Source organism: Protomyctophum parallelum (genome assembly GCF_964188405.1).
Source record: "Protomyctophum parallelum genome assembly, chromosome: 20".
Lineage (NCBI taxonomy): Eukaryota > Metazoa > Chordata > Actinopteri > Myctophiformes > Myctophidae > Protomyctophum > Protomyctophum parallelum.
Genome location: NC_139718.1, coordinates 13,995,700 through 14,023,222, shown reverse-complemented (window position 1 = coordinate 14,023,222; position 27,523 = coordinate 13,995,700). Strand labels below are relative to the sequence as shown.

Here is a 27,523-nt window from a genome sequence, read left to right as displayed (position 1 = left end):
CGGGTCAAATTATCATGAATGTGGGCACCCGCGGCTTGTTTTTCCCCCCCAAGATTAGCATCACTAGTGTGCGTGTGTGTGCACTGACCGGTGTCTGGAAGCAGCAGTAGAGCTGTGTGAGATAGGGATGGCATCGGGCCAGTGACAGAACACGCTTCTCCGTCATGGTGCACTCCACGTCATCGTCCTGCAGAATGATGTCCTTCTTCAACACCTTCACCGCAAACACCTGCTCACTGCCGTTCAACTTCGCCAGCATCACCTGACAAGTACCAATGTGCAGAGACAGGCACACACACACACACACACACACACACAGATAAATATACCATTTCCTGCTCATCAGAATGTTTTATAGATCACAAGTAATATCTTGAATGTTAAGGTACTGGTATTGGTGCGAGAGATAGATGGAGAGAGAGATAGAATTTTAATTGAATTTTCACTGTGAATAAAACATCATCAACCTGTATGAATTAGGCATCAACAGTGTGAATAGTTTGCAGTTACCAAGCTTTTCTGGATCAGGGCCCACTTGGAGATCTTGACAGAGTTGAAAGCCCTATCATATGAGCACTCAACATGGCTGACGTTCCCCGCAACCCGTTTTTTTCACTGAATTCTGTTAGTTATCCAGTTAGTGGCGAAAAAACATATTATGCAGGGCGCTGCGCCCTTTCAGAAAGCTAGGCTGTCTCAAACCGACGTGGAGCGTAAGCAGGAAGCGATAGAGCCACAACACTCTGTGGAGTTATTCCCCACAACAACAGATGGAAAGAAGAAATAATATTTTTTGATTGAAGAAGAGATCTAGCGCTTGACCGGCTGTAATTCTCCAGTGATCAATGGATTATCATCATCATACCGGTATATGATTTGCTCTCCCTTTTTTATGCCCCCTTTTTTCCCCCTTTCTTCTTCTCTCTCCTTTGAAATGTTCATTCTGAAGTAATGTTGCCCTGTTATGTGTTGTCTCAATAACCGTAATCCATCTGAAGAAAGTGAGAAGTAGAAAAACGAGTTGGGCGAAACCTTCCGTTAAGTGGTCTGATGGGCAGTGCCGGATTTTCAGTAGTAGGGGCCCCTGGACTAGAAAACAATTGCAGGGCACCCCTCTGCCGTGCGGTGTGAAATTTGGCCGCACGGGCAAAGCCGATTTAATGTTGGTGTAATTGTGGGGTACCTCCCAGCCCCCCAAAAGAGAGAGAGAGAGGCAGGCAGACAGACAAGTCGCTGTCCATGGCGGGCTTTAGACTGGATCAGGCTTTCCACAGCTACCCCACAACACAGAAGGCACTGTCTGGAGTGCAGACAACAGAGCAGAAGCTCTCTATTTTAAACCATAATACAACTAAATATACAATAACTAAACACAAATCTCACTTGAATTGGATTGGAATACTTTAAAAATACTTTTAAAAAAGCTGGTTTTAAAGAAAATACTACCAGTGGGCCCCGGACCACAGGTTTGAGAATCACCGCTTTAGTCCACAATAAGCGTTTCCAATTCTCCCCACCTTGCCGAAGCTGCCTTTTCCCAGCACTTGGAGGAAAGTGAAGTTCGAGATTCCCAGGCGTCTGTGTGGCTTGGGACTTTCCACGTTCTGTTTCTTGACAGTATAAGACCTCGAAGGACTCTGGCCGCTTTCACTCTGGGAGTGGAGAGACATGACATGAAGCGTTAAGATTCACTCTACTTTCTGCAGATGTTTTTATTTAGTTTTTCTTTGAGTACTGTACTGTTTTGTTCGGTGGACGTACAACTGATGGGCGTTTAGGGAGTGCCCCAGGCTCCAGACCCATCTCTGCCAGCTTCTTGGCCAGATCCACACTGTTGACACCGCAGCTGGGCGCCACGTTGCCCTTACAGCGGATGTGCACGTTCATCTTACAGACTGAAGGGAGAGAGACAGTAGTACCACTTTTAATATTTCGGGTATGTCTTAATAGGCGAAGGTTTTCAAATATCTTACCTTAAAATAGCTAATCTTCAAGCTCACATTGCGATGCATTGTGAGATTGGGCTCAAGTGGTAAGAACAACACTGATAATTTGACTAATTTGGGGAAGGATGTGTGACTGTATAAATTCATCTTCAATAGGTGCCAGGCAAGTATGACGAACAATGTAGACAATACTAGAATATAAAAATGGTAAATGGTGGATTTATATACTGTAGCAAGGAGCTTTACATAGATCCATTCACACACCGATGGCAGCAGAAACCATGCAAGTGCTCATCAGGAGCAATTAGGGGTTCAGAGTCTTGCTCAAGGACACTTCGACCTTAACTCTGGGGGAGCCCGGGATAGAACTGGGAACCTTGCGGTTCCCATCCGGCCACTCTACCCCTGAGCCACTGTCGCCCCTATAATATAATATGATATACTGATAACGTATACCGATATGATTATGTGGAAAACCCCCATCTGTGTTTGGTAATCTCTCATAGCCAAAAAATGAATGATTTTGTAGGCTTAGTGCAGTATGGATTTCTAGAATACTTTTCCAATTTGATGAAGTTGTACAACAAATGTGTCTACTCTAAAGACTTGATTGATTGATTGATTACTTTACAGTTTGCAAATAGTACAGTGGTACAATTTTACAAAGATTGCTAAAAAGGATACAACGAAAAGCCCTATAGGCTAGGGGCTCGTTTCCATTGTGGTCGTGTGTATTCAATTCATTGAGATGAATGAAACACTCATTGCTCATTTGAAATGCATCAGTAATACCTTCCTATTCCATGATAGTACAGATTTCTTACTGTAAATCACTATGCTTATATATACACAATGTTATCTAGACTATATCATGATACTATATCATGGTAAATGTTTTCACCCATGTTGTACACTGAAAAGGCAGTCCTTACTTTTGCACTGCAGACCCTGTCTCACTATTCCCCATAGCAACGAGCCACAATGGTCACAGAAGGTGGGCGACTTATAGTTGTGGATGTTGAACTTGTGAGGGATGTTGATGCTGAAACCCTGGTTTATGGACTGAGAGAGAAGAAATGCAGTCGCATTTATTTATTTATGCAGCACTTATCAATCAAATCCACAGTAATGCAGAAGGCAGCACACATTGTTGTATAGTATAACATCTCAATGAGCATAACGTGGCACATAACGAAATGTGTGATAATGTTTAGATCCCATTTTTCCTCACACAGCGTGATCTATGGCCATTTGTGGGAGGGAAGAAATAATACCAAGTCTGTAAATTATTCAGAAGTCCTCCATAGAAGAGGAACTTAAAATATAGCAAAAACACAGCCAAGTATTTACATTCTCCAACAAGTAATTATTCTGCTAATCAAAGTAGAGGTTACACAATGTTCCAGCTCAGTGAGCATCTCAACACAAAAACAGGAACTTGTAGGGCCTCTGGACAGGCTGGTTGGTTGGTTATTTGATGGGTTCTACTCATAATACATTGTGTGTCTGAATTCATTCAGGAACAAACTTTATCAATTCATACAGCTTCATGTAAAACATTTGATATGTGTTAACAGCAGCAAGAGAATCTGAGTGCAGCTGACAGCTATTTTAGTAGTGACATTAGCAGGTTCTTGTGTACATGACTGTGTACAAGTGTTTTGAGTGTCACTAGTTGCTCTCACCGGTTCTCTTGTAAGCTTCTTCATGCGTGGACACACTGTGACAACGTGCGTGTGGCATCGCTTATGGACAACGCAGGTGCACACTGTAACCAAAAGAACAACAAACACTTCACATCAGGTCCACAGTGGTTCCCAACCTTTTCTGGACCAGGACCACTTGAAAATCTTGACGGCATTCGCGGCCCACCCATCTGACCACTTGAGAATGTTTATTTGAATGATCAATCAAGCGATTGTGTTCCACCTTGTAGCAGTGAGTCAAGTTCTTTATTTGTATCACAGTATACTCATTACAATCTTTGTTGTTTTGCCAAATAATTGGGGGCCCACTTGCAATACCACCACAGCCCACTAGTGGGTCTTTTGTGGCATCATGAAGCGCGCAGAGAGACGGTGTGAGACAGCATCTCTGGGCAGAGTCAGAGACAGAGGCCAGAAGGGCTCCATGAGCAACCAGGAAGTTTCAGAGTATGAAGCTTCTGAGGCTTGCCAACTTCCCGTTTGGGGGATGGGAGGTGGGGGCCGTGGGGCCAGGTGGGCGGGTAGCCGTCGTGGGTGGGGGGCTCTAGTGGTCGGAGCTTTGCAAATCGAGACGAAAAACAAAAGACAGAAAAAAGACAGGATGTGCTACAGAGTTAATCACTTAAGTCCAATATACTTTTCCGTATGACAAATAGCGTCAAGATAGCTTGTGCGACACATTTTGAGTTTGTAGGTCTGCTATTTTCTGAGGGGTGCCAGCCCCTCCTATACACAGGTTTAATGTTTGACTTTAGTTCAATGTTTGTTTTGTAAACGCCATTGACAATGAAGGGACAATTTACGTCATAATGTGTCATTTACGTCATATTGTCTCTTTATTGTTAATGGCGTTTAATGTTTGTGTTGGCACCGTTTGTTTTACATCACAATTACATCACCAATCAACATGAGTTAGACTTTCATTTATTAGCGCCCTCACTTCACACGGGTGTGATTTTTTAAATGTATTAGAATAATCTTTTAGAATATAATGACATGCCCAAAATAGGGATTTCAAGTTGAAAAGTGATTAATACCTGAGAGAGGAAAGCTAGAGAGAAATAACAAGCTGGGAGATTTCAACCTGGTGTCCCAATTCTGTGCAAAAATAAACTGTATTTTTGCCATTTGTCATATGGGGCTTAATAGTGCTTCAAGAGTAAATGAATGTGATGAGGGAAGCTGCTCACCTTGGCACTGGTAGCCCTGCTTTCCAAACACACCCCTACAAAACAGAGAAGACACAATCAGAGCATCCCCACATGGAGACTTGGAGAGTGTGCATAAGCAATTCGGACAGCAGGGTCTATCTTTTAGGCCTGTCACAATTATTATACAGTATAAATCACACTGATCACAATTATTTGAGATGTTTGAGATAATCATCATAATCGTTTCCACGTTGAAAAACGTTCAACATTTTCCAAGAATAGCAGATCAGCTAATTCCACTATTTCTCATTTTCTATAATTAAGTAGACTTTTGTTTACAAAGCCTAAAACCAAACAGAATTGTAAGTTTTATTTATACTAGGGAAAAAGGAATTGTTTTCGGGTTGCCTTTCATGGTCTTATATGGCACGTGGAACAATGCAAGCTTGACTTACAAACAAAAATGAGATACACCCAAAACCTGTGATGTGCACAAATAAAGGCTCTGAACCCCCTTTCATGAATCACATGTCTGAATTGACTTGCAGTATGCATTGCAATATTCACGCTTTACTCTCAAATATGATCGGAAATGTACAAGCAGCTAAGTGAATGAGGCCGACTGTCTTACCATATGAACTCTTTGCAGTGAAAGCAGAAGGTGGGCTGACGGAGGAAGGTGGACATGAACTTGTGACCATTGACCTGGTGGATCTTCCTCCTCACAGCCCCCTGACGTTTTCTCGTGAACTGCTTGTAAGGTTTGTCTTTCACAACGACGGCATCATCTGAAAGGCAAGATCAGAGGGAGGATTGTTCTGAAATGCAGCAGGGTTGTACCACAGGGACTCACCCATTGGCTTTCCTTAAAAAGTATGAACCAAAACAAATGTGCCTGTTTTTAACTGGTCAGAGTGAGATGCAAGGAAGATAAACTGGGTTAAAACATGGGTAAACATGGTTCAATCAGACGAGCCATTATTTTGGTTTTAAACGCGAGGGCTAATCATACATTATAGTATGGTGACAGTGTACAGAAAGAAAGGCTATTTTGAAGGGACCGTAAACCACACGTGCACAACGGAGAGCTGTCACTAATGTCCCCCAGCCCCCACACCGCCAACAGTAATAGCTGTGATGCTGCAAAACAAGAAACCCTCAGAGATAAGATAATTGTGCAAGTCCTCTTCTGCAAACGAAGACAGCTTTGTCATTTGTGATTTCATAACAACTGATGGAGACTTCATGGGGATGCCTAAAACAGGCACATGCAATACAGAGCCTGAGGTGTTCATTTCCTGCACCACAGAAGAGATAAATTAAGAGGTGTGCATTGCCTATTCATTTCTAAAAAGGGAATATTTTAATGAGATTTTGCGCAAAAACAACATTCATGTTGTCATCCACTTGATAATGTAAACATTTTGCAAAGATGAGCTCTATTAAACAAAAGTGTGTTGCAGTATGTGTTTATCCATGTTGTGGCGATTAGCGTCGCCACGCACGCACGCACGCACACCACGCACGCCCATCTGTGCCGTCAGTTACACTCCAGACTGATATGTCTTTTTATGCCCTGACGTCACGCACCTGGCTAGCGGCAGGAGGAAGTGCAGTCAGCTGTGACAGCGGTGAAGGCTGGAGGTGTCTATGGGACTCGCGGTTACGCTTTGTTTGTTTGTAACCCTTTAAAGTTTATCATTCGTTGCGCGCACGAAACGTTATCTTTTGGACGACAAGTCATAATGGAGAGGATATCACACTGAGAGGACTCCCCGGGGATCGCTTGGATCGTAAGGAGGACACCTTGGAACAGTGGGGATTTAACCACCACACTGCACACCCTGTAGAGTCACTTGTAAACACAATAAACACAGACACGGTAGAGTTGCAGTTAATAAGTTGTATTAACCCCCCCACAGCCTCCCCCCACAGCCTCTAACTCACCCAACCCCCCCACAGCCTCTAACTCACCCAATTACCCCGCCCACCCAATGCCCCCACAGCCTACTGTGAGGAGGAAAAACAAAACACCTCCAGCGGGTACATTCCCCAGTTCCCCACCCAATGCTTCCCCAGCGGAACCCCCAGGGGCTAATGTACAGCCACAACGGTCAATACGGGGCCCATTATTTGACCTGGGGGGGCGCACTGAAACAAGGGATGCTCCAATGCAAACCAATGAGCTACAGCAAACTCAAACAAATGAACTCCAGGAGGATTTCCAAAATCTCAGAGAAACAATTTTGCAAATGTACTCAAGGAAATGGAAAAACAAAAAGCCAAACAATTGCAGGAAATGTTGGATCTCCAAGCAGAGTATATAAGGAAGGAAATGAACCTAAACTTAACTTGGAAGCTGAAACAATTTCTCACGGACTCTGGAAAGGACAGGGACGTCGCACTATTACCCCTCCTAAAGACTGTCAATCACCTGAATGAAACCATGGCTAACTGTTCACAACAGCTATCGGAATGTTCAAAGCAACTCAAAGAGGTGGTCGTAGAGGTGACTTGTCTGAAACAACAAAGCGCTTCTTCCACACTTTCCAGGTCCAAAGTCCAAACTTTACCTCTTGTTGACGTTTTTGCGCCTGAGATATTACAGGCCAGAAGCCAACCACATCCATTGTGTTCCACAATGCGGAAAGAGGTCAGTTCGGAAGCAGTAGCATCTTCAGCTCCGGGCGATGCTCCAGTTGCCTCAACTACTGAGGGGAGAGTTAGATTTTTCGGACAAAGCCCTGTGAAACTGGAGTTCCCATCATTTGGGAGAAGGGAGGATTGTAGCGACCCCCTCCGTTACCTGGAGAAGAGTAATGATTTTCTTGCCTTAAACCCACTTAACAATGGGGAGCTACTTGCCACTCTGCGCAACGTGCTATATGGCACCGCTCGGGACTGGTGGGATGTCGAACGCAAGGACATTCACACTTGGGTCGACTTCGAGCATAAGTTCCTGGCAGCTTTTCTGTCCGAAGATTATGCGGATGAACTTGAAGAGCGGGTGAGAACCAGAGTGCAGGGGGAGGAGAGCATTAGGGATTTTGCATACTCATACAGGTCTCTACTGTTGCGTTGGAGGCCTGATATAACGGAGGAGAAAACCATCCAAATGATCTTGAAAAATGCTCGCCCTCAACTGGCCAGTCAACTTCGAAGCAGCCGGGTGGCCTCGGTAGATGCACTAGTGCGTCTAGGTCAACAGTTGGAAAAGGATGAAGAGAAACAAAAAAGGATGCAGGATAAGAGAGGTCAAGCTATGAGTAAAGGCTCTGACTATTCCGCTTCCAATTCTACAGGACAAAATCCTTCTCAGTCCTACTGCTGGCATTGTAAGGGTGCCCATTCCCCTGCCTCATGTCCCAACAATACGGCACAAAAAGGAAAAACCAACAAATGGGATAAAAAACCACAGACTTCCTCCTTTACTCCCCCTACTGCCCATGCAGTCTCTCATTCTGGGCCGACTACGGACAGGGATGCCACTGTACCGGACACTTCCTCTTGTGTCGTGGCTTCTGCCTTCCATCCACAGCAACTGCTTGTGCCTCTTTCTGTTGTAGGGGTGGAGGTTAATGGAATCCTTGACTCTGGTTCGACCTATACATTGCTTAATGAAGAAATCTGGAAGAACATCATTGGGAAGAGCAGAAAGCTTAATCAGTGGTCGGAAGGACCTCTGTTTTTGGCAGACGGGAGCCCACGGCAGCCGTTGGGATGGGCAGAGGTAAAAATTACCATGCAGCGCCGCTCATGGACTATCCCTGTAGTGATCCTTACGGCTGAGACCTTGGCTTTTCACGTCGTCCTGGGACTGGACTTCATGTGTGCCAGTGGTGTACAGGTGGACGTTGCCAGCAATAGCTACTGGTTCAAAGACAAAGACACTGGAAAGTACTCCTTCCTTGCCATGTCACCCCAAGAACCAGCACCAGGCCGAGCGTGCTTCTTTACTGCAGTTGCCCCACGCTTAACTCCGCCTCCGGCAGGTGACCAGGACCTAGAGCTTTTGGAAAAGGCCACAGAGAATGCTCAGCTAGATGACTCTGGAAAGGCCCAACTCCGTATTCAACTTCAGCGGAATGGAGATGTATGCACATCAGCTCTAGGGTGCACAGAGGTGCTCACACACAAGATCTTTGTGACCCAAAACATGCCCATCAAGCAGAAGGCCTACCGTGTTTCACCGTCGAAACTGAAGATCATGAAAGAGCTCATAGACAAAATGCTTGCTGCGGACGTCATAGAGCCTTCTTCTTCGGCATGGTCTTCTCCTGTCGTCTTGATCCCCAAGAAGAATGGGAGCTATCGATTCTGTGTGAATTACATCAAGCTGAATGCCCTCACCCACACTGACGCCTATCCTCTTCCCACCATTCAGGAGATTCTGGAATCACTTGCAGGCTCTGTGGTGTTTTCCAGCATTGACTTGAACAGCGGTTATTGGCAATGCAAAATGGATCAAGAAAGCCAGGATAAGACTGCTTTTGTCAGTGCTTTTGGGCTGTTTCACTTCAAGGTCATGCCCTTTGGCCTTAAAAATGCCCCAGCCACTTTTCAACGGCTCATGGAGCAGACTTTGGGGGAACTCAAAGGTCACATCTGCTTCGTTTACTTGGATGATATTATCATCTACAGCTCATCCTGGGCGCAGCATCACCATGACATCCAGGCAGTATTGGACAAGCTGAGGGAGGCCAAGCTAACGGTCAACATGAAGAAAAGCAGCTTCTTTCAGACCTCCCTGAAGTTCCTGGGTCATGTGGTTTCCGCTGCTGGAGTCCAAGTGGACCCTGAAAAGACCAGGGCTGTGGAACAGTACCCTGTCCCTACCAACCTTAAGGCTGTACAACGGTTCTTGGGCATGTCGGGGTGGTACCACCGTTTCGTGCCCAACTTTTCACACATAGCAGAGCCATTGAACCACCTGAAGAGGAAAGGGGTCAAGTTCAAATGGACAGAGGAGTGTCAAGGAGCCTTTGAGATCCTCAAAACCCATCTTGTGTCCTCACCCATTTTAGGACATCCGAACTTTGAGCTGCCCTTCATCGTCTACACAGACGCCAGTGACGTTGGGGTGGGAGCAGTTCTGGTGCAGCAGACCGGGTTGGGATCGGAGGAAGTTCTTGCCTATGCCAGCCGGAGCCTCAACAAGGCAGAGAGAAACTACTCTACAACTGAGCAAGAGTGTTTGGCCATAGTTTGGGCCTTGGAGAAATGGAGATACTACCTGGAGGGAAGGCTTTTCACCGTCGTGACGGATCATTCCCCTCTGGTGTGGGTCTTTAAATCTCAACGGACCAACTCACGCCTCATGCGGTGGGCTCTGAGGCTCCAAGAGTTCACCTTTGCTGTGGAGTACCGGAAGGGCAAGTACAATGTGGTTCCGGATGCCCTGTCCCGGGCTCCAGGGGAGATACCCTACACCTTCTCCCCAACCTGTGCAATCATGCAGCCATCCCAAAAGGAGTCCGTCCGGGAGATCCCCATCTCGGACGAGGAAATCTGGAAGGCGCAGCAGGAGGATGAGGAAATACAAGAACTTTACCGGAAAGTAATGGATGAAGGGGAGGTCAAGGTCAATGAGACCACTGCATTCACCATCTTGGAAGACAAGGTGTACAGAGTGGTTACGCTCCCTTATAAAAGCTCGTACCAGGTATATATCCCTGCCTCACTACGACAGGATCTGCTTCGTTGTGTCCACGAGGACACCATAGCCGGACACCTGGGGAGATTTAAAACCTACAAGAGGTTGCAAGCGCTCGCTTTCTGGCCGACGATAAACCGAGACGTCCGGGAGTTTGTTCAGAATTGTCAAACTTGCCAGAGGTACAAACCAGAATGTCGCAAGGTGGCTGGAATGTTGCAGCAGACAGTTGTCCACAGGCCGTGGGAAATGCTGGGCGTAGATCTTATGGGGCCCTTTCCCCGAAGTACGGCAGGTAATCTCTACTTGTTGGTCTTCGTGGACTACTATTCTCGTTGGGTAGAGTTGTTCCCCTTGAAGAAAGCCACAGCCGAGACAGTGTCCAAATTCTTCACGCAGGACATCTTGACCCGTTGGGGGGTTCCGGACTATCTCCTTTCGGATCAGGGATCACAGTTTGTCTCTGCGGTATTCAGCGCAACCTGCAAGAGCTGGAATGTGGGTCACAAGATGACTACAGCTTACCACCCGCAGACAAACCTCACCGAGAGGATAAATCGAACCCTGAAGGTCATGATCGCGTCTTATGTGGGAGAAAATCATAAAGCCTGGGACAAGAACCTGCCTGACTTCCGCTTCGCCATAAACTCTGCAGTCCATGAATCCACAGGAGTGACTCCGGCGGACCTGAATCTGGGCAGAAGTTTGCGAGGACCACTGGAAGTACTGTTATTGCCCAGGAACATGGACCCTGATTCTCCAGCTTACCCCAAAACGGCAGAACTGTCCAACATGAAGGAGTTTGTGGAAGACAACCTTATCAAGGGACGACGGCGACAGAAGAGGAACTATGATCGCAAACACCGTGACATAGTATTCGAGGACAATGCCAGGGTCTGGTTGCGTACCCATCCCTATTCCAAGAAGGAAACTGCCTTTGCGGCAAAGTAAGCCGCTAGGTGGCATGGTCCTTTCAGGGTCATTCGAAAAATGGGCCCTGTCAATGTGGAAATTGCGAGAGAGGACAATGGAGAGGGCAGGAAAACCGTTCACGTCTCACGGCTGAAACCCTGTTACCCCACCGCAGAAGAGGTGGAGGCCCAAGAACGGCAGCGAGTCCTCAAAATCTTTGCAGAAGAGAGCGACTCTGAAGATTTCCTGGGTTTTCCTGATTCCCAAAAGGCTGGTCACCTAACTCATCTCAAAAAAGAGAGGGAGGAGAAGGCTCAACGCCAGTGCGTTCTCGACATTTTCAATGAGGAAAGTGACTCCGAAGATTTCCTGGGATTTCCTTATGCACTATTCTCAAAAAGAAGGGGGAGGAGGAGAAGGCTCAAGGACGCCGTATCCTTGAGATCTTCGAGGAGGACAGTGATTCTGAAGAGTTTCTGGGATTCCCAAATGAAAGTTCAGAGTGGACGTCTCCCCGTAGCCGTCTTTTTCCAAGGGGGGAGGAATGTGGCGATTAGCGTCGCCACGCACGCACGCACGCACACCACGCACGCCCATCTGTGCCGTCAGTTACACTCCAGACTGATATGTCTTTTTATGCCCTGACGTCACGCACCTGGCTAGCGGCAGGAGGAAGTGCAGTCAGCTGTGACAGCGGTGAAGGCTGGAGGTGTCTATGGGACTCGCGGTTACGCTTTGTTTGTTTGTAACCCTTTAAAGTTTATCATTCGTTGCGCGCACGAAACGTTATCTTTTGGACGACAAGTCATAATGGAGAGGATATCACACTGAGAGGACTCTCCGGGGATCGCTTGGATCGTAAGGAGGACACCTTGGAACAGTGGGGATTTAACCACCACACTTGTACGGCCGTGAGTGAGTAACTAACGTGGATATACAACAGAACAGCTGAGGGGTTTGGGTACAAACTAACGGATAACGTGCGGGGTACGAGACACATAGCGGTCGGGTTTTGCATTTGTGCAAGGGCTGGATATAAGCTGGAACTGTATGGGAACTGAATACTGAACTGAACTGTGAACTGTGAACCTATGTGCTGTGAACATTTCATTATACAACTTATTAACTGCAACTCTACCGTGTCTGTGTTTATTGTGTTTACAAGTGACTCTACAGGGTGTGCAGTGTGGTGCGGACCACGGTATGCTGCACAGCCTTATGCAACGGTTACCCTATTTAACTAACATTAAATTAAAGTCTTTGCTATTAGCTGTATGACAAGTGACTGATTAAGCAAGAAGACAATAGATTTACACACTAACAGCTTCATATGCATGCGTGTATATTTGATTACGTTTTGGCCATCTGGCTTTCTTCACGATCACAAAATTGCAAGAAGACAAACAAAACCATGCATAGTACAAGTCACAAGTGCTCCTAAAGTTTGTACTGTATGGGTTCAAAAAAAATAAAAATAAGATTGCTTAGTTAAGTGATTACAATTCCATTGCCGTCTCTGTGACTATTATTGTATAGCTGTGTTGACAATGTCTATATCTATATATACAGAGTGATTAGTCCATAGGTTCCTCTTTTATTACAAATTAAAGATTTTCTTTCATTCATGAAATCAAATATTGTTGCTGTTATGGAGCCCCCTGCTGGCATTGGTTTATGTCATCTGAAGCCATTGAAAGTAAATCCATGAAACATGCTGCTACATCATCTGAGCTGGACTTGCTGGATGCGTACTTTTAGGAGGTTTAATTTGATATACAGTAAAACAATAGCCAATATTTAGCACTACATCTAGCATTACCCTTCCATTACTCTTCTTTATCAAAGCAGTCTGTAAAACTGGACCACATCCAATGTTACATCAAATGACCAACAATGCAAATAATTACAAGTAAGACGCGCAAACGCGTGAAGCGAACGCAGCTTGTGTGTGTGTGGTTGTGTGTGCGTGTGTGTGTGTGTGTGTGTGTGCGCGTGTGCGTGTGTGTGTGTGTGTGTGTGTGTGTGCTACAGCTGCGCCCTGTGTGTGTGTGTGCTACAGCTGCGCCCTCTGGTGGCGGGCGGGTGGTGTAACAGTGGGACAGACACACACACAGACATTCAGCCCTTGCTGTCATAGTAAGTGGCTCACTGCGTTCGCAATGAAAAATAAATAAAATAGGACACCAAAATAGTACCGTACTTGATGACACCACAGTACTGCATTTTTATACATAAACTTAAGACTGCAGATTCAGCATAATTTTGATTATTTTCCTGACAAGTACGCAAGCATTATTTTGTTGAAATTTGGCCTGCAGTCAACTGTGACAGCAGATGAAAAGGGGAACTTAAGGGAGAGTGTGGGGGTGGGGTGACAAATGAAACGAACGATGTCAACCTCTAACCTCAAACTGAAAAACAGGCAGGAAATGCATGTTGGCCTGTTAGAACCTCAACATGTAAAACCTCTTTGCATGCTACATCTGCAGACATTGCGACTGACAAATCTCACAGACTCTAAAAGGCGCTGCACAGTGACTTAAAGGATTATTGTCTTTGCATAATAATAGGTCAGACAGTGCCGTATAGCTGAGCTCTGTACCGCACACAGAAGACAATAACGCCACACTACACACATGTACAGTACTTGACTTATGTGTGACGATAACAAGCATTCTTCAGCCAGACAAAGCATATCTACTGTAGTGAATACCTAACCTCCCAAAATATGACGCATACCATATGACGCATACCGTCTCATATTCAGACTGAGAAAGAGATCGCAAACGGACGCGCACACATCTCTGATGTAATCTCTAATTACAGAAGCCACTTTTATACAGAGATCACACAATAGTGGTGTAACGAAGAACTGTCATTAATGCTGGCTTTGCATTTTTACACAGAACCAAACAATGCGCTTTTACATGGCATGCCAGTGGCTTGTGACGTGTGGCACAACAGCGACAGCGTCTGGAGACAGCTGTAAATGTAATACATTTACAACTATAGCCAATGTATTCATTTCACAAAATACAGTCACAAAATGGCCTAATTACTGTAGTCACATACATCAGTTTGCCTGATCCATTTCTCTCTCACACACACACAACTTGAGATCCGTTGTTAGATGTTATACATTTACAACAATAGACGGCCCAGGCCGTAGCGTAACGGTCTGGGCACCGGACTGGTAATCCAGTCGCAGTGTGCCGCGGGTTCGACTCCCGGACCCGACACGGCCTTTACTGCATGTCATCCCCCCATCTCTCTCCCGTTTCCTGTCAGCCTACTGTCTGTCCCTTCAAAAATCAATAAAAGGCGTAAGCCGCAAAAAAAATATCTTAAAAAAAAAAAAAAAAAAAAAAAAAACAATAGACTAGGCCTATTCATATGGAAATTGATTTAGATTGACCTCAGACATCACACCAATGTCCCACCCTGCTGGCTGTGCCTTGCTTCTACTTGCTACTGGAATCGAAACCAAATCATTCTACTCTCGTTTACTCGTATATGAGATGTAACAATGAATTTGTTTAGGTAATTAACTGTTCTTGAATAGTTTGTTTTTTCATTTTCTACATTCACTATACATTGGTCACGGAGGTCATGCCTCTTCCGACACACATGATTTTCCACCTGACAGTGAGGAGTTTCACCAGGAGAGAAACATGCCATCCTCCAAATTCCATGCCCCGACCAATCTGTAGGAGTTGCTTACGGTAATACAGTGACGAAGTGTGCACCCCTGCCCGCTTTGCACCCACAAATACAGCCAATTGTGTTTGTTGGAGCGCCTGCCAACCGGTTGGACAAGCTGGAAGCACAGCAGAGGACTCAAACACCAGTCTCCGCAGTGCTGGGCAGGAACTTTAGCCTGCTTGTGCCACCCGGACCCCCATCCCAGGTGCATAGCTTGTATTATTATTACCCAATTAATGAGCCTTACCATCAGTGAAGGATCCATTCAGAGAAATAATGGCATAGACCTTTCCCTCTGGCTCTAGGTCCATCTGCACAAGGGAGGGAGGGAGGGAGGGAGGAAGGGAGAGAGAGATAAAGAGAGTAAATACATTGTATTGCATTTGCATTTAGCATGGGCCAAATGTACTGGAGTATGCTAGCTGACACTATATCGTGTACAGGCGATAGATTATGCTTATTGATAGAACAAACATTAACTCAGTCAGACCAAGAACAGATGTCTAGGTTCAGAGTCAAAGTCGATTCATATTTTGAATATCTAGCATCTAGCAGAACGACAATGGTATTTATTTTGTCACAAGAGCAATTTGTTCTTTAAATGTCTGCAGTGTGTAAAGGCAGCATTGTAGATGAGATGTATCGCTTGATACACAAACAAGACATTATTTAGCAAAAGCAGTTGTCGAGACGTATTGTGGGAACACTGACTGTTTTGGCCTTACCTTTACAAAACATTGTGATCATACTATGATAACCTGTTTGACATTTGTACGTCTGCCCTGAATTGTCAGCATTCTGTACATGCAGTAGTGTGTGCGTAATGTGACAGAGAGACAAGAGAGCAGGTCTGGCAGGTTGTGCTGGGTCAGGGTGCAATCATTGGAAGGAATAAGGATGCCTCCTTCCAGGCACACCCAGCTGGGAAGAGACCACAGGGCAGACCAAGGACCAGGTGTGGGATGACTACAGTGGTGAACAATATATAATGCTTGCTTGGTGTCCCATCAGAATGCACTGCTAACATCCGCAACACACTAAACACATACCTAATCTTTCTTGACCTACTAACCCAAGCCTAGTTAATGAAACCCATGTCACAACTGCACTTCCAACTAGTGATGACTGCATCACAGTTCTGTCATTATGATATTTGCAAATGTCCAAGTAATCAAAAAGAGGACATACAGAAGGCAGGCACTGACAAAGAGCTTAATTTACCGGTATGCTACATCACACGATGGTGTCGTTTGCCGAAAACAGCAGTGATTCTTCCACTGTCTGAAAGTAGCATACAGTAATTACAACATTAGGCAAAAAGAAAGGCCCAAGTAAAAGAAAACATGTGACTTAGGGAAAAAAATTGCCTATTTTGGCCTAAGTCACACTCTTGAGATGGGCCATTTTACTAAAAGGGATCAGCATGATCCTTTTCAATTACGACTTTAAAAAAAAAGATCCTCAAAAAATGACATATGGCAGGCCATTCAAGATGACGACACTGTTGGTGTCAAATGTGTATGCACCCCCACCACTGGAACATCTTGTTCATAATCATCTTATTACACCATATTTGAGTCTCCAAGGGGGAGAGGGGAGTTGCACCACTCAGTTCACACAGGTGTGATTTTTCTAATAACGAATTGATTTCCATCTAGATATCTGTCTATGCAGACTGTGTGACTGCTCTGCTGCCTACATAGAAATTAATGTGTGTGTGCAATCTTTGACACTCGTCATTCTGTGGCTTACTTTACTCAAACTCAAATTCCAGAAGAACCACGATGACGACAACACGACATAACCACATAATGCAGTAGTTCCCTAGCTGTGTGCCGAGGCACACTGGCGTGTTGTGAGACAAGTCCAGGTGCATCTTAAAGATTGTGACCACACATTATTATTGCAATAAAACTACACTAAATAATATGGTTTAATTTACTATATCAATACTTTGTACTCACTCATTTCCCAATACAGAGGGTTCATTCTATACCGTAATGAAAATATTTGGCATGTCATTATTTAGGCAAACATTTTAAAAATGCTTCCACAAATGTAAAAACAAATAACCTATCTCAAATCTACAAGCTCACAATGAGTCTGCTATTTCTCGCTATGAAAAGAAAACAGGCACAAACCTGAAACCCACTGCTACTGCATCAATCTTTTTGCGAAAGAGTCTCTCTCCCTCTCTCTCTCTCTGAGGTGGTAAGCAGACTTGGGTCAAAAGAAGACAATACAGTTCTATTCTACAGATGTGTGTGTTACTGACAGGATAGATGCAATTATCTTTAGAGAAGCAGAAACTCTGCTATATCACAGAAAAGGAAGTTTTGAGTCTTTATCGTGTGGGGAAAAATAATTACATTGTGGAAAATGTTGAATGCTGTTTGTTTTCAAAAAGCATGTCAGAAAGAATGAGGGGTAAATTGCTTCAATTAATTATATTCTTGGTGATTTCTCAACATTTGTCAGATACATTAATATGGAAATATTGAATTATATGTTACAAGCCTAATAAATAAGAGAAGTAAAGTAAGTTGGGATTTGACAAATGAATGAAATAAAATGCAAGACTGTAACCATCTAGTGAGAAAGCCTGTTGTACATGTAGTGGTAAGAATAATTCAGCCAATACCATAGCCAATATAAAAAATGTTTCAACTGAAAAAAGGATTAATGCAAGTCACTGTTCTGTTGAAAATAGTGTGACTAAGTATAAACTAAGACGTGGGAGTAGCAGGTTCAGGGTGTGGGTGGTACTGGTGATGATGGAAAATGACCTCTGCATTGAGGATGTGAGCAGAAGGGTGAGAGGCAGGCACAGAAGCAGAACATGAGAGGCATACTGTAAAATAAATTACTGTCTCATTCTATTTGTGAGCAGCTATCATATGGTCAACAACCTAAAGAGGCTGCCGTTTTTGATGGCTTCACATTCTGATGATCTAAGACCATAGATGGAGCATAGTTAGTTAAACACTGGTGCCGTTTGGTGCTCCAATGCTGAATGGCATTTTGGATCTAGCAACTAAACTAACCTATGCATTTATAATGTATATCATTATTTATGAATAGGTTTGTCAGTTCACTCAGATTATTTAAGGCTCACATGTGTAGACCACTATGCTGCAGTCATTTGGTTTAAAATAAATGCATAATGATCGGAGGTAGACCCATATGCAGTGCAAGTGGGTCTCACCTTCAAATTATATAGACAAGATAGAGTGAAGTTTTTGGCTATGGGCCTAAACAGAGACCGCATTGTGACATTAAGCCCCTGAGCGTTGCACAGACAGTGGTAAAAGCTGCAATAAATTTAGCAACACGGGCGTGCAGGGGCCTGTGTGCCCTACACTCTGTTGCTTCACTGAGGACAACACTTAATTTGGAGGGGCTAACCAAGCGTAAAACAACCCCACAGTGGAGACCTAGCTAGCTCACAGCAACTTTAGGCTTGCATCCTGAAGTGAGAGCGACTGCTTCACTAATGAATTACACCCGTTATTCCATATGTATGTTCTACTTTGTTCATCCCTGTACGTTATTACCCGTTTACTCCTTTCTTCATATTATATTTTTTTACTCTTGAAGCTGAAGCTGTATATCTCTATCTTTATGTCTATTACTGTATGTTGTATTACTGTATGTACCGTTTTGACAACTGAACTAACAGGATCAATACAACTATAAATATATCAATCTGATTCTACCCCATGCTTTGTGTTTTGAGGACATCTTGCAAAAATCAGGCGAGAGGCGAGACTTATTATTTTCACGAAATGACAATTATGAATCTGACGATATCCATACGAATGGATACTAACGCATGCACACATGATGGTGCTAAGCTGTAGCCTAAAATGTCTACAGCACCTCCCACTCAAGGAAAGACACATAGGATAATTGTCCATAAAACAGTCCCATGGCACACAGTCGATACCGGCTGTCTGCTCCAGGTCTGTAAAGGCTCAGGTTTCATTGCTTTGACACCTGCAATTGCTTTCTCCCACGGGGACGAAAGTTAACCACCAGTGGAGTGAAACTTCCTTATGAAGGGCAGCTTGCAGTAAGAAGAAGTGTCATGTTGACCAGAGTGTTCACGAAAATATCAGATGGATAACATTTACTGAATGCACTCAGGATTGGTACAACATAGAAGCCTAACTCATTCTTCACCGTACACCAGAATCTCATCATGCCAAAAATAACTATTACCAAGTGTAAAACGGTCCACATGACACCTTGTCGTTCAAATGCATTTCTCCAGATCCACATGATTAAAATGATTAGGCCTACAAATGTTCCTACCATCCTGACATTTCACCATTTGTGCTGCTAGTGACAGTCATTGTAGCAATGTTATGGGATTTGTATTGTCTACAATGCTGTCTAATATGCAATTAGCCTACGTAGACAAGTCTCGCTGAGTTTAAATAGTTATGGCACATCGAATAACGAGCAGATAGAAATAAGCACCCTTCTTCCAAAGATGCAGCATACCCATTTACCTCAAATTGATTCCATGTCTATATTTTTGGCAGTGTTGAAAATCATTCCATCAGGATTTACTGCCCAAGGCTATGTTATGATTTACTCTTGGAAATCAGTTATTTTCATCTAGCAACATGGTTGTATGAATCTGGATAAATTCTACAATTCTACAATGTGTCACAAAGGCTATTCTTTTACCAAAGAGATTTGGTGTAGACCAGACAGAAAAAAGCAGCCCAAGTGCAAAGCCAACTCAGGTCCCGTAAGTCTAGAGGCTATAAGGGGTTAAACATCTCACTCCAGACAACTGTATAGTAAGAGGGCTGTGTTGGATTAAGATATTATATATTCACATGTAGAACTACATGTGATCACACACACACACACACACACACACACACACACACACACACACACACACACACACACACACACACACACACACACACACACACACACACACACACACACACACACACACACACACACACACACACACACACACACACACACACACACACACACACACACACACACACACACACACACACACACACACACGACGTGAAGAAGGCCTGCAATGGTTGAGTCAAGTGGTAGGCCTACCATTATGAACATGATCCCTAATGTCTTACTTATAGGTCAATGCCCTAGATTAATAGCCTGGCTAATAAGCCAGACTAATATCACACAACGGCTTATTAGCCAGGCTACTAGATTAACAGTTGTGTTTCATTATGAACATGATCCCCATTTATAGGTCAATGGCCTAGATTAACAGTTGTCAACAGTATTTCTAGGAAGATTGCAGAAAGCTTTCGAACACCAAACTGACACCGCACAACATCAGTGCCCGTTTTCATATGAGAAGGACTTCAACGTATGCACTATAGGCAGGCCTACTACCTGCACTTTGGCAATGTGAAAACAGGGTAATTATGAAAGTAGCAGGATGACATTTGGCCTTATTTAAGCCTTTTCTTTTTACCTGGCATAGGAGGTATATTGTGCATTTTTATGTACTGTCTATAAGTATAAACTTGATTGATCACTGTGGATATCCAGTGACCACATAGTAGCCTCGTGGACCAGCCTTGGAACGTGTCCTCATTATGCATGTCTTCACTTGCACTCAGGACCTTCTTGCTGTGAGGTTACAGTGTTAAGTACTGTTCCATCTTTAGGCCTACACAGGGAAAAGTCATATCTATCACACATTATATAGTTTTAAGTAAGGGCAATTTCATGCAGAAGGGACCCCACTATTCAGCTTTGTTCTCAGTAGACTAGAGATATAAAAGGTATACCGTTTATTTTTAAGGTATACTGCACTAGCAAACAACTGCGGTATTGATACAGCAAGCCTTTCCGTGCTCATCAACGTATTGTTGCATTGCATTGTGCTTGCATTGTGCTTATTATGTGCAGCTCCAGTTCACACCATAGCCAGCACTACGCTAATTTCATCAAAAACGAAATTAGAATATAACTAGAAAAAGTGCCCTTCCGGGCACAGGTCTCCACCAGGTTATCCACAGATCCGTGCAGTTAGAGGTAAAAACACTTTTCGGCCAGTTATAGCGCCACCTTGAGGCTGAGTTGAAATTGTTCATGTGGCATTTCGTCCTCGGCCTAGTGGGAATGTGGGTGCACAATTTCACGGAAATCACGCGATGTGTTCATGATTTGCAGCATTTTGTTTGAAACTGAGCACTCCTGTGAACTTTGGAAGCCAATCTTAACCAATCAGGATGGAGTCTGATAAATCTGAAAGACCCGTTTCGTTGAATGGCTCTAGAGAGACTGTGTACCAATTTGCGTGATGTTTGGACAAAATCTGTAGGTGTACTGTGCAAAAACTTGTTTTGCACAAAGCGGCCTCCTGGTGGCGCTATAACAGGCCGTTGTGGAAAGTTTGGGGCAGAGGTTCATGGTTGGCATCCAGGGAGTGTGTGTGCAAAATATGGCATCGAAAAACTTGTTTTGCACAAAGCGGCCTCCTGGTGGCGCTATAACAGGCCGTTCTGGAAAGTTTGGGGCAGAGGTTCATGGTTGGCATCCAGGGAGTGTGTGTGCAAAATTTGGCATCGACCGGGTTAACGGTGGCTGAGATTAGCTGTTCACGGACGGACACACGGACGGACGGAGTGCAAAACATACTCTCCCCATGCCTTCGGCTGGTGGAGACAATAATAATTATCTCAAATTAACATTACACATGCAGCAGTCAATAGGAAAGTAGTCTTTTCTCCACGTTTAGTTACACAAAAAAAAATCAATCAGGGGTGTCGAACTGGGGGGGAAAGTGGAACTCACTTAAAAGGGCCTCATGGTGTGGGAGGCCTCAAAAGCCTGGATTACACATAAAAACACACAAATGTGTGTGGGGGGCCCACGGTGATTGCTTTTCCGAGGGCCCAGAATGTGGTGCTATGCCCCTGATTTCAATGAGTGTTATGATTATATACAATTTGACAAACTGTATAATCAAAAGGTTAAACCTACCAAGAGCTTGTTATTTAAAGTCTAAGCCCTAATACCAGACAATACGTTTCAGTTCAATAAAACAATATTTATCTTCAAAGCAAAATACGTATTCCCCCGTTTGATAGGCCCTAGTACAAAGGTCAAAAATATGTAATACCGTTCCATACTGTATACTATACCACTGTATTTTGGTAAGGGTACTGTGTTGTGAAATTTCATACATTACATCCCTAGTTCAAACAGTCCTTTGCTGTGTTGTGCCCTTAAGTAACATCTTAAATAGATCACACCTCTGCTGTACTGAGGCGTTAATTCTGCTTTCTGTGAGCCAAGTGGTGTTGATGTGAAGCATTGTGCACTTGAAACCACATCTAACAGAACCTTCCCTGGCCTGACCTACTCACCATGTGACCTAGCGAGTACAAACAAGAACTAGGCGATAATATATAATATCTTAATCCAACACAGCCCTCTTACTATACAGTTGTCTGGAGTGAGATGTTTAACCCCTTATAGCCTCTAGACTTACGGGACCTGAGTTGGCTTTGCACTTGGGCTGCTTTTTTCTGTCTGGTCTACACCAAATCTCTTTGGTAAAAGAATAGCCTTTGTGACACATTGTAGAATTGTAGAATTTATCCAGATTCATACAACCATGTTGCTAGATGAAAATAGAGAAAAATCTGGACTTGAGAAAATCTGGACATGCCAAGAAAAAGAGAGATACATGTTTTATTAAACAAACCTATTGGAATTGGAACCAATTGCTTTAATGTAGTAGTAGTAGTAGTAGTAGTAATAGTAGTAGTGGGAAATGATTGATAGATAATATTCAGTATTCACCATTAGTACACAACTAGATTACCGGTACGTACCAGAATTAATATTTTGAGCTTTACTGTTATCTATAGTACTATAGAATTACACAGTAACCTACATAGACAGTAAAAAATGAATCCTGGACCAAATCACTGACTATATAATGGTACATAATCAGACCAAATCATGTCTCATCTCATCATCAATAATTTGTTTTCTTAGATTGGCTCATCAAATTACTAGGTGGGTCCTTGGAATCAAAAGGGGTGTTGTACTGGGCTTTTCCAGATGTTAAATGTGTCCCTGCCCTCAGGCTCAGTGCCCTGCCTGGGTGGGTATCAATGGTATCAATCAATCATTAAAGCCAAAGGGCTGAATGAATTATCCCGCGGATACAGGGAGCCAATGAAATCAGTTTGAACTCACCCATCCCTCGAAGGTTTCTTCTGAGTTGGATGTTTTGATGAGGTCCTCGATTTTAATTGAACAATTAGCCACAAAGTCGTCATACCCAATTGGGGTGTCGTGGAAAACGGCCAGCTCAATGAGTGTCCCGTCGTTGACCTGGAGGCAGAATTCCTCGTTGAACATCGGATTGTTCGTCTTCTGTTTCGTGTGCGTCTGTCCGATTTTGCTGTCGTCCACCTTTATCACAACGTATGGATCCAGAGAGGTAAAACCCTTGTTGAAAATGACAGCATGACGGAGGGAGAAGGTTGTTGGTTTGAGATCCACGGCCTCGCGGATCCTCAGTTTCAAGTATCCGTTGAACTTCATTTTTGTTTAAAGTTAGTAAACTACAATTAAAAGATATGTACACATTAAGAACATAATAAATACAAAAAAAACAAGCCTAACTCACGCACTACATATTATTAGACTCGTCATAGTTATGGAATAATATCGTCAATTCTTATTTGGTTTCCTCTCAGTGCCTTGTTGCATGCGAGACTGGAGCATGTTGCATTACACAGCCTCAGGTAAAGTTGTCTGTGCGCGTCTGTCTCGCTCAGCTTTGTTTCTTGGACAAGCCTGCGAGTTCTTAAAAACATGAGAAACAAAAGGAGAAGCAGCTTGAAGTAACCGAGGCGAAAGTTCCGCATAACAAGCAGACAAGCAGCCAAGCAACCTGTACGCTTTCAGTGCCGTCTGTCAATAATGGTTCGACACAATCACGTGGATTATATTGTAGTCTAGATGAAGGACTAGTACTACAAATACCACAGTGCACCCCGGTAGGCCTACAGGCTGTTGCGTCCATTGTGTCCTGATTCACCTGTTCCAGGTTATGTATGAGGATACAGCGCCTCCTTGTGGCAAACTGGATAAAGAAGGGACTAAGAAGAAGCCTAAATAGTTTCATTAAAGGAAAAAGTCCTCCCAAATAGATCTAATTTCAGTTACATAATATATAGTTATTAGTACATTATTGAAGGTTCTGAAAAGCACCGTTCACAAATGCATAGCTAGATGGAAGAGGAGTGAATGATTAAAGACATTATTTATTAATTCTTCCTTGTTCCATCCTTCTTTCTTTTTACCCATATCTCTCTCTCTCTCTCTCTCTCTCTCTCTCTCTCTCTCTCTCTCTGGGTACTATGCACTTGGAGGAGGGTAGTCCATCCATAAATGCCACGATCAAAGTCTTGACTTTATTGGTGTTAGACTTGACCTCTCACCCCCTTCAGCCAAATGTCAGCACACCACATATTCCTCCTCCAGCTGTTTCAAATAAAGAGGCCGGGCTGCAGACCTTACACATCCCTGGGATAGAGACTGTCTTGTAAACAACCTCTTAGACATGACCTTAGTGAGAAGAGAGGGGCATCATGATAACACTTGTAGATAGGAGAATAATTTGGTGCGTGTTTGAGAGAAGCAAGGGTGCTCACTATTGTCTGCATCAAGATAAGACTAGGCTCTGTATTCATTCATTGATTTATTATGGTTTGTTTACCACTTTCAACCTGAAATTGTGTCATTTTAAGCAAAAGTTTTTTGTTGCACAAAATCATTAAAAATTGGAACATTTCTACATTTTGCTTTCATCCGCTGTCCGATATGTGATAAATCATTATACAGGTATGTTTCACTTTAAAATAACTAACTCCACATGCAGCCAACATGTATGTGTGCAGAAATAACATTGTTACACTTAAACATGTCTGAAAATGTTAAAGGGGCAATGATAAAAGGTTGCAAAGGTGGTAACTTACTTAGTCACCAAGGACAAGCTATTTCTATGAAACTAATAAAAACAAAGTTTTCTGGACTTTCTGTCCAGCAGAGGGCAGATTGAGACTGCTGCATCCATGTCATTCTCTTGGTTCACACCTCTCTCTGGTCGATCTCTCAATCATGATCATTTTTATTTTCATTTTTTGCTTTCTGTCTGCCTGCTCTTTCCTGTCATTCCTCCGGTGCCAGAGCTGACATTTTTACAATCCTGGATGATTTGTTCAAGTCCCTCTGTTTTCCCATCTGCCCCTGCTTTGTGTCCTTATTAACTAGCTCCCTCTCATGCTTCTCTCCACAGCCTTGTCAGCTTGCTGGTTGTCATGGACAATATCTTGAATTATGCTCCTATGGGAGAAGTCTGCAACTACAGATGGATCAACATAACTCAATGAATACACAGACAGACAGACAGACAGACAGACAGACAGACAGGCTCGCTCGCTCGCACACACACACACACACACACACACACAAGGTTCTAGTAATCCTCTGTAAATGATTGAATATCTGCCACCTGTAGCGTTTCCACATTTCTTCCATGGTCTACACTACAATTTATGTCTCTGTAAGCCAGACAGCTCTATTGTCTGGCTCCCTGCCCAGGTAGGCCACTACACCCTATAGCTGCATCTAATGAACCATGGCATCAGTGCCAAACAAGACAGTAGGGAATATAAAGAATATTGGCTAGATTATGGCAAAGCCCATTCACTACCCTCTCACCCCCTCTCTAAGTGAGAGCTAACCCTGGTGAGTAACAGCCCAAGGGACTAGTATATATATCCGCGCCATACATACTTCTACACCATCCCAAACCCAATTACTCCGGTCACTGGGTTAAGCTTCATTTATACTTCATTGCACAACTGTGATGCTCGCCAAAAATAAGTAATAACCCATTTTCATGAGCGACACCAGCATGTGACAAAGTATAAATTAACCATTATAGCGGCAGAACTATCCCCACTATAGTCACCTAGGCCTGTTAACACTGGCACTGACCCTTCCACAGGTAGAGCCCTGTAAGCATGTCTACAAACTAAACGGAGCCAAATGAGGCTTTGTGTGCACGCACACACACACATTCAGTACACGCACACATTTAGTACACACACACACACACACACACACACACACACACACACACACATCCCTAGGGTCCTTAGTGGACAAGCAGTCCATAAATCACACCTATAAAAGCTGATTCGGTACTAAATGTCCCTTTATTCACAAGTGGTGTTTACTGCTAGTGCTCTGCCGCAGGAAAATATTATGTAGGTTTACTGCACTGTATGGAGACTGGAGAAGGGAGGTTGAATTTAGTTTATTCATGATATATATTTCTGCAACAAGGGAGAGAGAGACACATGAGAGAAGTTACCTTGTCACTTAGGAGGACACTTTTCAGGAAGAGAAGGAGATCAGAAGCAGAAAGAGTGCGGCTATGCCGAAATAATGAAAGAGTAGGTACTGTGAAAATTGGAGGAATGTAAGTGTGAGAATGGTGGGTCCTGTGCTGGACAGTAGTGCAGAGCGAGGAGGAGAGGAGAGGGGAGAGAGTGGGGTGGTGGGGGTCGTCTGTCACAGCCCCTCCTGGGTAATTGGCTCCAGATGTGAGGCAGCATGGCCCCTACGCCAGTGAGGCGTCAGGGCCGCATTAAGGGCTCAGTCTAGGGCTGATGGGATTGCAGAGAGACCAACTCAACCCCGCCCCCCCTACCTCCAAAGTAGAGGCTGCACAAAACCCCATACCATGTTGGTGATACCACTGAGCAAGACCCTACCTTCTTCTGCACATGTTCATTTGGGGTGCGTACAGATGAATTATTTGACTTTCGAAGTCAATTTCTATCCAGTGGATTGAAACACTTCTCAGGACAAGTGAACAGAGTCTTTTGTTTTTGTCTGTTTTGTTTTGCGCCAACATTGGCCTTGGTTTTTTCGATCCGTTGATAAAAATAAAAATTGTCATTCTCTTTCCCGTTCTTCCCGTTTCCATCACTATGGTAACCGCAGTGCTGAAGTCAATCTGTTATTGTGATGCTGCTATTGTGTCCCATGCAGATTGTGGACTGACAAGTGATGAGTAGGCTATTTCTCCGCATTCACCATTTTCTCTGTTGCCTAGAACGGTTAAGCACTTGACTCGTCAATGTGGTAAGGTGAAGGTGGCAGGAGCGCTATCCAGAACCCCGGTGTGAAGGAGAGGCCGATTCTTTTGTCCCACCAAGTAGTCTTCTCTGAAACGCCCTGACCGTGGACCTTCTATCAATACAGTCTTGTAAACAGAATTTATTTGAGTACTTGTGCTTCACACCAGAGTAGATGGTACCATGACTGGAGCACAGTGAATGAAAGGGCATCTGTGGTCTTAAAAAGAGTCCTCAAGAGTGAGGAATGCTCTTAGTGTGA

General features: G+C 43.9%; 1 protein-coding gene across 1 annotated transcript in view; it reads right to left on the bottom strand.

The window, feature by feature from the left end:
* Nucleotides 1-23,989, bottom strand: part of prkcha (protein kinase C, eta, a) — a 37,582-nt gene extending 13,593 nt beyond the window's left edge. Inside the window, exons 1-9 of the mRNA XM_083791903.1 lie at nt 23,300-23,989; nt 15,318-15,381; nt 5,435-5,591; nt 4,843-4,877; nt 3,632-3,714; nt 2,879-3,008; nt 1,762-1,895; nt 1,518-1,652; nt 89-262 (exon numbers count right to left, since the gene is read on the bottom strand). Coding sequence (XP_083648029.1) covers nt 89-262; nt 1,518-1,652; nt 1,762-1,895; nt 2,879-3,008; nt 3,632-3,714; nt 4,843-4,877; nt 5,435-5,591; nt 15,318-15,381; nt 23,300-23,650 — 1,263 coding nt within the window. The 5' untranslated portion in view covers nt 23,651-23,989. The remainder of the gene's footprint in view (nt 1-88; nt 263-1,517; nt 1,653-1,761; nt 1,896-2,878; nt 3,009-3,631; nt 3,715-4,842; nt 4,878-5,434; nt 5,592-15,317; nt 15,382-23,299) is intronic.
* Nucleotides 23,990-27,523: the final 3,534 nt, after the last annotated feature.